Source organism: Clupea harengus, chromosome 24, assembly GCF_900700415.2.
Source record: "Clupea harengus chromosome 24, Ch_v2.0.2, whole genome shotgun sequence".
Taxonomy (NCBI): Eukaryota; Metazoa; Chordata; class Actinopteri; order Clupeiformes; family Clupeidae; genus Clupea; species Clupea harengus.
In genome coordinates this window covers 16,054,385-16,070,809 of record NC_045175.1, presented here as the reverse complement: position 1 = coordinate 16,070,809, position 16,425 = coordinate 16,054,385, and the positions used below count along the sequence as shown (strand labels likewise).

The window sequence follows — 16,425 nt, the reverse complement described above, 5'->3', positions numbered from 1 at the left end:
CTTCTCGACAGATTTGCCATCCAGATCATCTTTTCCGGTTAACAGCACAATTGTGTGCTTCAAAGCCCCCTCTCCAAAGTTCTCCTGGATCCACTTTACTGCAGCCTGCTGTTCCTCTGTAAATCTGGAAAGCCTAATTACCAGCAGGAGTGCATGTGGCCCAGGAGCACACATTTCGATACACTTTCCTATCTCACTTTTCAGCTTTTCCCCAGTCATTTCTGCATCATTTAGTCCTGGTGTATCCACCACTAAGACATCTCTGTTTTCTACCTTCCCTTGTTTTTTCTCACAAAATTCAGTCACAGCTTTTGGGCTACAATCCGCTTTAAATGCTTTTAAACCCAAGATGGTGTTTCCTGATGAACTTTTGCCAGCTCCTGTGTGTCCCACGAGCACAATCCTGAGTGTTGAACCTGTGTGAAGATATTTGAACCTGTATTAGCATCTTATCAGATTGACATCTAGATCCATGTTATGTGGTATATTTCTCTCATCTCACCATGTTCTGCAGCCATAGTGCTTTTCCCCTCACAGTCCCTGGGTACAGACAACATGACCTCAGCAACCTGTAGTTGAATACTGATGTTTATATAATAAAAAAATGAAGACCCCCCCCCCCCCACTCCCACACCAAATTAAATATTGTATCTGTCTGTCTGTCACACACACACACATATTATATGTTAGGGATAATCGAAAAAATAAATAAATAAATTATACACACACACACACACACACACTAGAGGTAAACAGAGGAGTGTGGAAATAACATTCAATGACAGTTTTCTGAACTCTGAATTTTGATAATATACACTATAACAGCTCTGACACGAGTGACACATCAAGTTCACCCGCTTAAGGAGAAGAGGGCAGAGTCATTTGTTTAGACAAATTAGCACAATTAGTTGCAATTACGAATTACAGCGACACATACTAAGGGAAATCAAATCATACGGGTGTGTACATGCCATTCAGGACGTGAACCATGAGAGCAAAGTAGTACCTTCTCTGTTATGAATCTCTGCCTCCTTTCTTCCGCGGCCTTCATATCTGCTTCGAATCTCCGCCTCTTTTCTTCTGTGGCTTTAATGTCTGCTTCAAATCTCTTCCTCTCTGCCTCTCCCCACTCCTCTTTTAACTCCATCTCTGCCTTTTTTATTTTTGCTTTCTGTCTCTCCTCCTTTTCTCTTATTCTTCTCTGCACCTCCTTGTACATCTCATTGGTGTAGCATGCTCCCCCATTCTCCTTCACCATGACCTCAATTTTCTCCTTTAGCTCTCTGACCTGAGTCCTGCCTTCACTCTTATTGTTGAAGACGTGATATCTACCCCCACAATGTCTAGTAAGTGATGAGAGAGCAGCACTTCTGCACAGAACATCCTTCACTGGTGTCCCCTCCAGCACATCACCATGAGTGAGGAGCACTATAGTGTACTTCAGTGCCCCCTCACCAAAGTTCTCCTGGATCCACTTCACAGCATTCTTCTCCTCCTCTGTGAACCTCACATCTAATCTGATCACCAGCAGGAAGGCATGAGGCCCAGGGAGAGACATCTCAACACACTTCTCCATCTCACATTTGAACTCTTCTGTAGGCTTTTCTGTATGAAACAATCCTGGTGTATCAATCACTGTAATTTCTCTACCATTCACTAGAATATGCTGATTACTGCATGTTTCAGTCACAGATTCAGGTGAGAAGTCCTCTTTAAAAGCGTTTCTCCCCAGGATGGTGTTTGCTGAGGCACTCTTTCCAGAACCAGTTTTCCCCAGCAGCACGACCCTTAGAGGAGACACTGTGGAGGAAACAGTCAAAACTCTTGAATGGTGTGCAATGAGCTGGAATTCTAGAAAAAGATCTATATCTACATGACCTCCTCCACATAAGTAATCAACACAGGGTATTGGGTTACAGGGTAACGACATTTACTCTGCTTAATGTTCTTAAGAACATATGGAGATGCTGTCATGAGAAACACTACTCATGTTATAGTCTCATTTAATTTGGAATGGGATAAAGGTAATGGAACATGTTCTAGAATGGTTCTAGAATTAGTTAGGATTGTGCAGATCCAAAACTGTATTGTATTGTCATGGTCTCCATGTGTACATGATGTTTGATCCCAAGTGTCTAAGGCTGGGGATGATAGAATATACCACTGTATTTGATATGGGGCAGCATGGCAGGCATTCATTAATCATGAAACCATGTAACACTGTAATGCCTTTTGTCCACAAGAAACACAAACGTGTCAGCATTGCGTCCACACAATGATGAAGAGAGTACATTCTTTCATGCACAGAAAACACAACGAATGATTCATGTCATGCTCTAAAATGACTGTTGTGCTTTTCATTTTGTGGACAAAAAAAAAACTAATTTCATAAACAATTAATTCTGTACACATAATAGATGTCTTAGGCAAACATATTTACTTTCGTTGCATGAAAAGTAGACTGTGCTATGTTACGATCATTCTTTGCCATTGAATATTCATTTAGTCTGTTGTAATATGGTTTTGCCATATTACTGAAAATATGATGTGCACAAAAGGCCTTTGGTTAGATACCTTCTATGAGTCAGCAGGTTATATTATGAATGTCAAAATTAATATAAATAAAAAAGAAATTTACTCACTGTAGGGAGGTGGAGAAATGCTTTTTCTCCGTGTTCCTAAGAGATCAGTGCACAAAAATGAATGCTACTTAGATACGCTTGCAGACTGATAATTATAAGTTTTGATTTTGCAGAAACAAATGTCTAAAATGAAGTTTTGGCCTGGCCAAACACAAGTTGTTCTTTCCTCTTGACTAGCAGATAAAGTGCCTTTACCAGGTCACTGGAATGTCAAGGATTGCACTAAATGCAAACAGCTGTAACACACACACACACACACACACACACACACACACATACACACAGGGGCGCGCGCGCACACACACACACACACATTGCATAGTGGCGCTGTCACGACTTCTCTCTGTGGCCCTCATCGGGTCGTTAGTGTTTTCCTTGCTATGCCTAGCGCGAGTTTAAGGTTCGTTCACTGTGCAGTTCTCGTACTGCTTTTTGTCGCGTTGCTCTCAAGCATCGCCTCTCGCTGCTAGGGCGTAGTTCCTCTGATAGCTACACTTTTAGTAGCTGCTTTAGTTTATGGCCTTTTGCTCTGTTCATATCCTCTGTGCTTTTGGATTATCTCCTGAGTTTGGATTATCATCTGTGTGTTTGTTTCTCGCTGTTGAAGCATCCTTGTTTCTCAATAAAAGAACGATTGAGAACATCATCCTGCCATTGGGTCCTCTCATTAGCACACTGGGCTAAGCGCTGGTTCCCCACGTCCAGCATCTCGGGTTTGGTCCCCGAGAAAAGCCTGACAGGCGTATAGAGATCACTAAATCATTTTTGAATAGGATGACAGAATTCATGAATTGAGAAATTGTGAATTACGTCGACAAATTCTGTGCATTATGAAGTTATGCTAATATTTTTTTCTTTTTTTATATTAAAAACCCAGAATTCATGTTTTCCAAATAGTTTGCCAAATATTATGTATATGGTTGCAATTTTTAATTCAATTTCAATTCAAAGATCTAATAAAATTGGACTGAGCGAGTAGAAACATGTATTTTCTTCTCAGATTAAAGGATGTATTAATCAATAACACATTGGGTCATTTCCTGTCAAATCGCCTAAAGGTCCCCCACTTGCACACACACACACACATTGCAGTGTGTTAACAGTTTAATACTACAAAAGTGAATGTAATAATTTATTGAAAAGGATGCTTATGAATTGAGAAATGGTGAATTGCTCTTTTGAATTTGCGATGACCAATTCTATGCATTATAAAGTCATTTTACGTCTTTATTTTTTTACAAACAGCCATAATCTATGTTTTCCAAATAAAATAATTTGCCAAATATGTATATATATTAGATTGAATATAATTGGACTTTGGGAAAAGAATTATTAATTTTCTTCTCAGATTAAAGGAGATATTCATCAATAGCATATTGGTTCTGATTGGTTGTTGCATGGTAGTTCTTGTGTAATTTTGTATCACCTGATTCTGTAACATACTGAAGGGACCGGCATAGGTCATAAGAATATGCCATAGTCAATAATTCAATGATATTATACCTAGTTATAATTGTTACTTTTATTTGGATTTAACTAGCATGTAAACTTTCCTTGGTGAATATACTTTGGGCTGACCTGGGGAGTGAGGTGTGATATTAGACTCTCACCTTCCCCCCCAGGTCGAGACAAAGAACCCTGCATGCATGGCCCATTTGAATAGACGGTAACACCCCTTAGATATCAGTGTATTTAACAGACTGTTCCTCAAGGAATAAGTCAGATATACTGAGGTGAAGTTCTGTGAGGGAGGATGGATCCTCAGTCTCTGTCTCACAGTGGTCGGCCGCCATTCTTCAAGAATAAACCTGAATCCTGACTGATCAAACCTAAGACTGAATCTTCAATATATGGTATAAATTATATTCCATCAATACCCCTGGATGTGTACTCTGTCTGCCTAACTGAGGACTGAACCATTAGCATCTGAACCTCTTCTCCCCAGATAGCCTCCTTCCTGCTATCACCTTTTGTCCTCTGTTCTCACCCCCTCCCTCCACGGGTGAACTTTGCAGTAAATAATGCACACTATTTCTGCGAACGGTGGGACTCTTGCCAACTTTACTCTCATAAATGCATATAAAAACAGAAGTAAACGGTCCAAAAAATAAATTATGATGTACATCAATATTAAAAAACTTCAGTCATGGAGGATAAGGCCATACAAAATCCCTTCTTTCTTATTTTCTCTCCTTTTCTCTCTTTTTTCCTCTCCCCCCTTCTTCTCCTTTCTAGATCACCAACACCAAGTTAGCCAATGTACCCCAAGCCATATATTACAATATCTACACACACAATATTATTAACATAAATGCACAACAAACATCCAACACTCCTCAGGACAATTCCCCTCTCCCTCCACTGTGGGACATGGAGAAAAACTGTTCCTCAGCGGCGCGCACTTCTGCATACAGTAAGCTGCGGGAAAAATGCATTGTAACCATTTAATGGCGTCAGCACCTGAACTCACGCAAATTCTCACTTAGTTCAAATGTCCATAGCAGTATGGAAAGGGTGGATAAGTGAATATGTGGACATGAATTATCCAGAGTCTATGGACGGACATAAGTGCGTGTGTGTGTGTCTGTGTACACGAGTGATCAAAGTCTGTCTCCTGAGTCAGCGATTCTGACTCCTTTCTGGCAGGAGTGTGAAGCGGTGAGAAGGGTGGATTTCATCTTCTCACACAGCCTTTGACTCCGTTTTCAATTTAGGCTACATCCACACGTAGTCTGGATTGCCTGAATTCGTAATTGTTTTTGGATCTGGTACTTTTATTTATCGCGTCCACACGGAGCCGTGTCAAGAAAAATCTTCGTCCACACGGAAAAGCTGGAGCGGAGCGGAGTGGTTGAAAACGCTGTAAAGACGTCATGGAGCATGTGCATAAAGTGACAGAAGACAGATCCAACTAGCAATCTTCCGATTGCTGAACGACTTCTCTACCACCTGAAATCACTTTTACCACAGCACTCAAACAGGACTAGTTAGAATTGCGCACTTCGCCATAACCCTGTACTGTAAACCAGGGGTTCTCAAACTTTTGCAAGCTGGGCCCCCCCAAAGCTGGTTAGGGGTAGTTGGGGCCCCCCCAGCGCACGGCCCGCGGCCCGCCGCCACCACCCTCAACTACACCACCATATATAGATAGCATATTGTTATTGATAGGCCTGACATGTCAATGTTAGGCTATTGTTAGGCCCATACAGACAATTATTATAACTATTTATTATAATTATTATTATTGTTATTATTGTTATTATTATTATCAGTAATAGTAGGCCTATTAGTAGGCTATTCATTATAATCACCATCATTATGTTATTATTATTATAATTAATGATTATCGACCAATTATTATTATTGTATTATTATCATAATAATAATTAGTGTTATTATTGCTATCATTTGGATACTGTTATTATTATGGGCCTCTTGTGATCTTTACAAAAAAAATCCTACAGGTCTGTCAATGTGAGACATGAGCCTGCTTTGCACTGCAAAGGTTCTCAAATCTTGGGGCAATGTTTGACAAACATATCCTCAGGTCATCCTCGATCTGTGCGCGGTTGCGGTATTAAGTTTTGAGCGCAGTCAGTCTTGAAAAGCCTGCCTGGCACAAATATGTCGACGCGGAAAAGAGGGGCATTTTTAAGGCTATGTCGCAAAGCTGATCATTGCTATCCAGAATGACGAAATAGGGGAGATGCTTAAGTCTACTGTCACTCTTCAGCTGCTGTTTCATGTCTATTGACAGCTCGTCTGCTGAGCAGAGAAATGGATCACGAACTTAGGCTAATGAACGGTAGTCCTCTTTGAAATAGGACCCAAACTGATTTCTGATATTCGGCGTGATACAATGTCATTTGACATAGGTATTGCGCTGAGTTTAGCTCCTATTCTACACGTCTTGCGCGGCCGGCAAAATTAGTGTTTCGGCAATTGTATGTTGTTGGCCAAGCTTAGCAATTCTATGAGCAACTACATTGGATGCCTCCAGACACTGCTTGGAGATGGTGGTTCGTTGTTGCTGGAGGCCATCACGTTCATGTTTAAAGAAGTCCACAGGCTTCTCTTTCTGACTTTTACGAATCAGAAACGTGTCTATAGTTGTGTTTGTTTGCTGTTAATAAAGTTCTAATTTCAACGTCGTGTTCTTGTATGTGTGGTTGTGAACGACACGAATAATGGAGAAGGATAAGGCTGTGCTAGGCAATGATTCCTAACAAAACTAACTGTACACAATGTAGACAGGGACAGCACAAAATAGTATTCAAGTGCTGGTGTTTTATTTGTTGCAACACGGTGGATGATACAAAAATGAAAAGGTAGGTGTTAAGGAGAAAAGGGCTAGCTACAGTTGGAAGAAGGTAGCTAGCTAGGCTAGCTCTCGGGCTACGAGCTTTTTCAAAAGACTGTGGAGCAAATTACTCCTTAGAATAGGCTACGAATAGACCTACTGCAAGCGCAGTAAGGTATTACTAAGGAAAGAGTGAGTCTTTAAAAAGACTGTTTATACAGCAATGAATATCTGAATGACACAGGAAACAAGAGAAATTGAACAAACTCTGCAGAGTGTCGTCTCAGGGTGAACGCTTACCAATGCCTGCGTTTTTTTTTTATACTCGGAAAACTTAGGTGCAACTCGCGTTCAAATGATAAAACTCCGTTTTGATTGGTGGATCAGGAGCAAAACCGAACCGTACTTTCACTAACCAGTGACAGGTCGGCGGTAGTTTTTTTTTTCTCCGTCTGTGACATCGCGCCCCCCCTGGAGAGTGTTCGCGCCCCCCAGGGGGGCGCGCCCCCCACTTTGAGAACCACTGCTGTAAACCATATCTGTTGCAATACTGTTACAGCCCTGGCCTAGCATTTATGTGTTGATTACTGAAATACAGTTCAGATTGCTGTATTGACCTTTTTCAGGCAAACTAGCACTGAAAATGAAAAAAGCAGCACAGTGTTTTTGAAAATGATAAAAAGTACTGACATTTGTGAAAGTACTCTATTTGTGTATTTAAATATTCAGTCTATTGCTTTTGTCAGTGATGGAGATAATATCCAAACACTGTTAATGACTTAAGAATATAATAATCAAGTGCCTTGTATTATTAATTACCTTATATGAATCATGTACTTACAGTATGTAAGCAGGAACATGGCTTTTCTGTGTTTCTGCGTGTGTGTAACTTAGAATATTAGGTGCCACTTAGTCTGCATATGTACAAGAGCATGTTTAGACCAGAAGTGATAAGAAGGGTCGAACTGTGCTTCTTCCGACCTTGCAAAACGTCCATCCTTGCCTCGGACGTCAGAAATCCACCACGTGGTTTTCCCTGCTGAACGTTAAACTTCTGTCTATATAAACCTTGTGCAGTGATAGATTAAAGTGTGGTTTGTTAATGTCATCCCTTTCCTAACCAGCTTCTTAACAACATCGATTTAGTTTATGCTATTGCTGTTATGAAGTGATGCAGCGGGGTAAATAAGGGTTAAGGCTGAGGTTGCAAGGCAGGAAGTGGGGTTTCACGTGGGGCAAGTGTGTGGATCGTCATGTTGTGTTTAGCACTTATGGGCTACAGAGAGAGCATGTTGTTCTGTGAGGGAGGGCCTTTATAGGTCTCGGGTACAACATGCAGCGCGTGTTAAGGCTGTCATTTGTGTGTTTGTGTTGTATCCTGCTGCTCAATATCTATGGTTGGGCAGTAGTTATATTGGTTAGGTTGTTGAGTATGAGTACTTGCATGTGACAGTGAGAGGATTTGCCGCTGTGGGAAGTCCCCAACCAATAGCAAAAAGACTTTACACATATATTGCAATTTGGAGCTGTGGTGAAGGTCATTTTTCTTACCGTCCTTTGGTGGCTGAGTTCTACTCTTGTCCATCGTAGCCTCCATCTTGTCCAGCAGTTCCAGTGTCCAGCTCTCTATATAGAACCACACAAGGGTTGAATAAATGGTTAAGAAAACAATACCAGTTAGGCTTCACAGTGGTCAAGATTGCCTGTATTCCAGTAGCATGGATAGAGAGTCAAGTCCAGTCCTGTTTATCTGCCAATATGTCTTTCCATCTAGTAAACTCTTACGGAAAAACATTTAGGCTTGAAAATGAGTGAACATAATTAGTCTTTGAGCGTCTGAAAAAAGGGGCTATGGAGGACCCTGCTTCTGCTGCACCTCTCTACTGTTCTCCACCAGCCATCCTGCAGACTCCCTCTCTCCACCTGCTGGGTCATCCTCCTCCTCTCCTCCCTCAATCACTCACACTCCTTATTCACCAATGTTTACAAGGTTCAGAGTTCAAAAGTCTTGGCATTAATCTTTACAATGTCCTTTACGAAATATCAGGTCATGTCAGGCTACCTCAAAGAGTCTGACAGGCCTTGGACTTTGGAGTGTTAAGTGAGCTGTTTGATAACAGGTAGCCTACAAGTTAGCTCAGGGTGATTTCATGGAAATTGGTCTTAAAATGAAGTTTGTTCAGGCACGTTGGCACATTGCTATCTTGAGGCAGCGAAAATCAATTGCGTGATTAACCAACAAAAACGTAGTCTGAAGTTAATTGCGCATTATTTCACTGTTATTTAAAGTGCGCATTATAAAGATGGTAGCCATATCCGTCTACATTGGCAGTTGCACAACACGTGGACACTGTGTCTTACACACACAGGTACGCTTAACAGCGCACAATTATGTAAAACAATGTTACAATATCAAAGAGTATTACTGTACATTAAGATATTTAAGCCTACTGAAGTCACGAGATTTGAAGGCAGCATTCGGAATTCATAAGAAACAATACATTTAGGATCTGTCCTTGCTGTACAGAGTTCCTATTGAAAACTGCATGTCCAAACTAGCTTCGTCAAATCATTGTTGACAGAACTGCAAATTAATTCCAATGCTCTTGTTACAATGCATAAACCAAAGTTTCAACTATCCTAATAGTCGTTGTTGTGGCTAGACTGAAGTGAAGGTATTACAACTTATTAACGTGGGGCAGATTGTTACTGGAAAAAGTTAATGACAAAACTTACCACTCAGAAGCGTTTTTCAAGCGATTTCCAATCTCCGAAAAACCGGCGGTTTCTCAAGATTAGTTTCCTCCTCCAATAAAGCTCAAACATACATGGTTAGACACCCACACGCTCCGTGGTTCACCTCTAATGACACATTAGGTGGATTCACGGCGAATAAAGACGGATGAGAGTGGGCTTATCTGGCGCATGGGGTTGTGTTGATAACGGAGACGTTTATAGTGAGATTGACAGGTCAACAATCAATATCGCCGCTAGCGAGCGGTTTACCTTGTGGGTAGTTACCTTGCTAACATGCTAACATTAGACAGCTGGTTCTGACGCCTCGCAAATACCCTCAGACGTATTCTTCAGTTACAAACAATGGGGTTTTTACATTGTACAGTGTCTATTTCTCTGTAACTTAAAAACAAATCTAAGGATATTTTTTTTCAGCGTCACAATCTTTGGATATATATTATGTAGCACATAATCAATTTGATATATTTGAGATGTATATCTGTGTTTAGGTCATTTGTTATAGTATGACATTCATCTGAATGTAGATTCCTTAGTTTCATACAGCACAGCTGCACATTGAGTGACCTACACTTTTGCCAAATGCAATCGTGAATTGTACATGATTCTTCCCCCCTCCATGCCTCTGTTGACATTGACTAAACATTAAACATGTTCATGATTTGTAACGTACTGCTCCTTGGTTTGTTACAGTAGTAAATCAGTGTTACAAATGATATGACATGATATGCCAATAATGCCTTGTGACTGTTGTTGTCATGGTGATATGTCGTGCTGTAATGAATGAATGAAAGAAAAGAGGGCAACTGAATTGCACCACTGTCAGTTTGACGTTTTTTTAAATTATTATTCATACAACAACAAGTTGTGTTTATTTGTTTGTTTTTTGTAAATAAGCCAAAAGTTAACCTCAAAGTGAAGTCCATGACTCCACTTGTCAGGGCCTCCTGCTCACATGGAATCCTTCTCTCCAGTGATCTGCAGGCGTCACCTAGTGGTGAACTGCACAACTACACCCATGAGTCAAACTGTCCTCTCCCTGCTTCAGTGCACACCGCATAGCAAAAATGTTTTGAATGCTATGAAAATATTTTCTTGCATCTTAAACTAATGAGGATTCATGACATGCCTCACCCTACTAGGCCTATTTACTTGAATGGGTAAAATGATTCATGGTAAGATTCATAAAGTTTTTTTAACACTGTTACATTTGTTGTGTCTCCAGAATGACCAGACCTTTAAAATGAATGTCCAAAACTTTTATAGTCATCCTCGGCTCGTACGTATGGACGGGTGGTGCAGTTCCCCACCAAAATGTAATCAACTTAAAAACATAGATCCTTAAAATAAACGTTTGATCAATTGTTGTTTGTTCAATGACATCCTTAAAGTAGTGAAGCATTTTTCTCTTTAGTGTTATGTTTATCAGTATACAACGATTGGGTATTGTTCACCCTGCTCATAGCTTGCCTCTTTCTGCTACCCTGAGGATAGGTTTCATGTGGGGCAGAAGACGCCTCTGCACACAGGAACTTCACAGCGTCCCCCACAATTTCCCTATACAAATATGTGGTCAGATATGGAACTACAGTGAGTGCTAATCTGCTCCATTGCTGGGCTCAAGGCAACACAACAGTGGACCTACAATGTCTAACAGATGGTAATTTTGAGAAGCAGAGAAGTCCATCTCCCCTCCCCTTCTGTGTGGAGTTTTACAGCTTACACAGGCAACAAAAGACTGGTAAAACATGCAAAGAAGGTTGTTGCAGACATTGAAGGACCCCAACCTCTTCGGGAAGTAGATCCGCCTCTGACCCTTCCTGTAGAGTGCATCAGTTTTGGCTGACCAGTCCAGTTTATTGTCCAGTTGAACCTCCTAGGTATTTGTAGGTGTTGACCACCTCCACATTGACCCCCTCAATGGAGACTGGTAGCAGAGGAGGCTGAGACCTCCTGAAATCCACCACCATCTTCTTGGTCTTAGTGGTGTTCAGTTGCAGATGGTTTTGCCTACACCACTGCACATAGTTATCCACCAGGCTCCTGTTCTCTCCCTCCTGCCCATCCCTGAGGCAAGCAACACGATGCATTCCTTTTCTTATTTAGCATGTCATTAGCAACATCTTTATTTCCATGAGACAAGACAACAGTTTGTTACAAAAGACAGACTGATAATTACATTTTAACGTACTCAACTGTTTGGCTACGTTTTCGGCTGGTGTCATTGTGCTCATACCTTATTTTCGCAGATTTTACAAAAACCCATTCATCCATTCAACACTTCAAACTACAAACGTCCGGTCGACTCCGATACTCTATTAAGAATCTAAATAGATCAGTTTACTGAATATCTGCTTTTGATAGAAAAATGAAATCAAAATAATTATTACTAAATTAATATAAAAGCATATTAATGGGTTATTAAATTAGTCTACATATCATAGCAAATAGTCATATACGGTAGAACACAACATTAGGCAAAGAATATGGCTTGAGTTTTTGAGAATTTCTTTCAATTAGAATTTTTTTTTGAATAAATGTAATTTTGCATACTGCTCAGGGATACAAACAAACACACACCAAACACACACCTAGAAGGGCTTCCTTTTTAGGAGAATTAGTAGTTTTATTTGTTGTATGTGATGATGAATATGTATTTGCAAATGGATTGAGTTGTTTGCCCTCATTGTCATTTTATATTCAAGGGTGACCAAAAGTTTGCCTGACTTTAAAATTATGGGCAATACCCCTTAATCTCAAGACCTTAAATAACATTCCTCAGGACACACTCAACGGTCAGAAAACTGCTATCAGCATTCTGGGGTGATTGGACTGACTATGTGGCTATGTACAGTGTGTGTGTGTGTGTGTGTGTGTTTGCATGCAAGAGAGAGAGAGAGAGAGAGAGCGAGAGAGAGAGAGAGAGAGAGAGAGAGGGGGGAGAGAGGGAGAGAGGGATTGTTTGTCTGCATATTATGTGTGTGTGAAATGAGCAGCCACATTCTATCTAATAGCTTTGTCTTGGTGACCATGGTGATATTTCCCATACTACTTTCCTCCCTCGCTCCCTCTTTCTCTTTTTACTCCTCCTTCTCCTTTTCCTCCTCTCTATCTATCACTCCCCACCTCTCTCTCTTTCGTCCATTCTTAATCGTTGTGCATTCTGCATTTTCTGTACAGAGGAAATAGAAAAAAGAAAGAAAGAAAGAAAGAGACTGAGATAAAGGGGAAAGTATAGCAAAAAAACTAGAGCAAAACTAGAGCAGAAAAAGAGAGGTGGATCGGGCGGGGCGGGTAAGAACTTAGACGTTTCTTGTTGTTTGCTTGTCAGATGTTTTTTCAGCTCTCTTCATGCAATACGCTTTAGTTTTACAATGTATAGATTAGTGAAGAATTCTGTAGATTTTTTAAAAATACCTCCTGTGTGTTGAAGTACACGCATAAGCTACTATTTCTATACTATTATAATAATTATACAGTCTCATGTAATAATATTTCACATATACATAATATTTCATAGTTCACATACATTCAAGCCTGCCATGCCAATCATACTCACGTGAGAAGAGGAGAGGACAGACGGGTTTATCGGCGATGTGTACCGGCGAGCAGTGAGCGCTGACTGATGCTGTGTGCCTGGGTGTCTGTGTGCCAGCCAGTGTCTCTGTGGAAAGTATCCAGCTGTGTAGGAGGAAAGACATGTTTGGTCAAGCAGGGAATAGCGTCTCTCTCTCTCTCTCTCTCTCTCTCTCTCTCTCTCTCTCTCTCTCTCTCTCTCTCTCTCTCCACACACACACACACACATACAAACACACACACAGGGCACAGTGGGCTGATACATTTGCAAATATTATGCAGGCAAGAGACACAGATAAACACACACACACGCAAACACACACACACACACACACAGATGCAAACACATGTCAGCCTATTGGGACTAGGTGAATGGTTTAGTGTGTATCTAGCTTGCTGTGATTATTGTGTGTTGTGCCTTTTTGAGTGCTGTGCTTATGAAATGTATCACCCTTTAAGACATGTTTGGTCAAGCAGGGAATAGTCTCTCTTTCTTTTTTATGATTTAGTTTTTCTCTTTGTTTGAGTTATTTTTTGTTAAAGTAGTCTCCCTTTTGGGAGTGAGCACCCAGCGTGCTGCTGGGTGTATTTTGGTTTGTTTGGTCTAATGGCGTTTGAAAGTCTGAGTCGGCGCCATGCGATCAAGATAGGTGCAGATAATGATATATCAGTTGAGGAGTGTAGTTTAGCCGTAGGTAGTATTGTTGGTTATGGAAGTGTGGTTTCAGCATCTAGAATGAATCGATCTGTTGTCCTGTTCTTGGACAGCGTTGATAAGGTGAATACGATTGTAGAGCAGGGCATTGTGATTAACGACACATTTTTCAATGTTCTTCCACTTGTGACCCCGGCTAGACGAGAAATGTACCTCCTTTCATAACAGACGAGTTTTTGGAACGAGACATGGAAAACTTGTGTCCTCAATTAAGAAAATTCCTCTTGGATGTAAATCCCCGCTTCTAAAGCATGTCGTGTCATTCAGGAGGCACGTTTACATGATTTTGAATGGTCACTCTGGCGAACTGAATGTTAAGTTCAAATTCCAAGTAGATAATTTTCAATATATGATTTTTGCTTCTACTGATAACATGAAGTGTTTCTTCTGCGGGAAAGAAGGCCACGGTATTAGATCGTGTCCTGAGAAAAATACACCTGCTAAAGATGCGCAGGCTGATAAAGAAGGCGAAAGTGCTAACGGCGGTCAAAGTGGAACAACTGGAGATGCGCCGGTTAATGGAGAAGAAGACTGTGTTGATGGTGAACACGGTGGATTAATGGGAGATGCACCGACTAACAGAGACAACGGCAATCATGATCATAGTGGGAGTGCAGAGGAGCATAATGGAGAGACTAGGCCGTCTTCTGGTCCGGAGGTTGCCGTAACCGACAACATACCGGTAGGTGCAGAAAGTGAAGCTAACTTTGATGCTACGGTAGAAAATGGTGAAAGTATGCCTACTGTGGAAAGTAGTGAAAGTTTGCAAGCGAACGTAAGTGTTTCAAATGATACAATTAATCTGATGATGGACAAAATAACTAATGATTTAATGAATGGGAAAGGTGAGAATGCTGTTATAAAACCCACAGAACCACTTTTTTGTGCTGACGATGCAATGGAAGATGAGCAAGTATCGGCTAAGAAACCTAAGAGGAAAACGACTAGGGAATCTTCTAAAAATACGAAAAAATTTGCGAATGAAAATAGATCAGATACTTTGCTTGTTGACATTGATAATGCTTCAGACTACCCTTCATGCTCCCCTTCTCTTATTAAATAGACCTTAAAGATGATCAAAAGTTTCTTGGGGTCCACTAAAAATACCCGAGGGGTCAAAGTGGAAGAGCATTTTCCATATGTAAAAGCCTTTTGCCCGTCAGTTCAGCATTTCAAGCTGGTAAAAGGTAATTTTACTGAACAAGAGGTTTATAGACTCAATAAATTACTGACAAAGATCAATCAGCAAGCAGATGAAAACGATGGTAATGAGACATTGTAAATGTATTGTCTTGTGTCTATTATTTGTTTTTGTTTATTTGATTTCATGCTCTCTTTCATTTATGGGTTACACTGGATACCCCAAAGTGTTTTATTCTTGCCAAAAGAGGAAGGTGGGCAAGTTTTTAGTTCATCAGATTTGCTGCTTTCCGCCTCCAGTTTTTACAAGGACTACTCTATGGACCAAATGACAGTGTGGAGGCCTCTTGCATGTACTCTATTGAGGAGTCTAGGAGGTTTGGACATGGATCGTTCTCTTTTCTTAATGGACCCAAAGACACTATCTACCCAGAGACTACCTTGTTCTTATTGTGGAGTTTTTAAAGTGCTTTCTTTGTTTAAAATACAAAGGGAAGCCTCTTCCTCTCTTTGCTGGCTTTTGCAAGAGCCTTTAATTAGAAGTTTAATGTTTCAGCAGGAGTGATGCCATCTTTGGATAACATCCTAAGCAATAAGGGTGTCAACACGTTAAGAGACCTTGTGACTGTGGCTGGGCCAACTTTAAATAATGCAGAAAATCTTTCATCAATTTTAGGAATAAGGTCTTTGCGAATTGTCACACCATTTTTAAACAAGCTCAAGGATACTTTAACGGAAAGAGAAAAGGCTATGGTACAGTCTTTTAATAATGATGCAGTGTTTTCTGATGATGAAGATCTTTTTCCATTGTTGAATAATACACCTGATTATGTCGATTGTGTGGGTACTTGCCTAGAGGCAATTGGTCAAGTCCAGAATGATGATCGATTTTTAATTGTATTCTGCAATGAAATTTATTGATGGATTTGTGAGTGTATGGGGACAAAGAGGTATTATGCTCTGTTAGTATTTATGAATTGATATATGGATATGTGTTGAGATAAAGTGCTCGCACATTTGCCCTGTTTTTAAATTTTCTTTTCTTTTACTTTTTTTCCCCCTTATTTCATATTTATAGATGAAAGATAATGGAACATGGATGATGTAAATAAAGTTTTTTACTAAAATTCAAAAAATTCTCTCTCTCTCTCTCTCTCTCCACACACACACACACATGCACACACACACACAGGGCACAGTGGGCTGATACATTTGCAAATATTATGCAGGCAAGAGACACAGATAAACACACACACACACACACACACACGCAAACACACACACACAGATGCAAACAC

General features: G+C 40.5%; 1 protein-coding gene across 1 annotated transcript; it reads right to left on the bottom strand.

Annotated features, from left to right (window-relative positions):
* Positions 1 to 946: 946 nt before the first annotated feature.
* Positions 947 to 9,853, bottom strand: LOC105898438 (GTPase IMAP family member 9-like). Its single transcript, XM_031562062.2, has 4 exons — positions 9,679 to 9,853; positions 8,494 to 8,568; positions 2,643 to 2,678; positions 947 to 1,800 (listed from the first exon to the last, which is right to left on the bottom strand). Exons 2-4 carry the CDS (start codon positions 8,537 to 8,539, stop codon positions 947 to 949), a joined length of 936 nt encoding a protein of 311 aa, XP_031417922.2. The 5' UTR covers positions 8,540 to 8,568; positions 9,679 to 9,853.
* Positions 9,854 to 16,425: the final 6,572 nt, after the last annotated feature.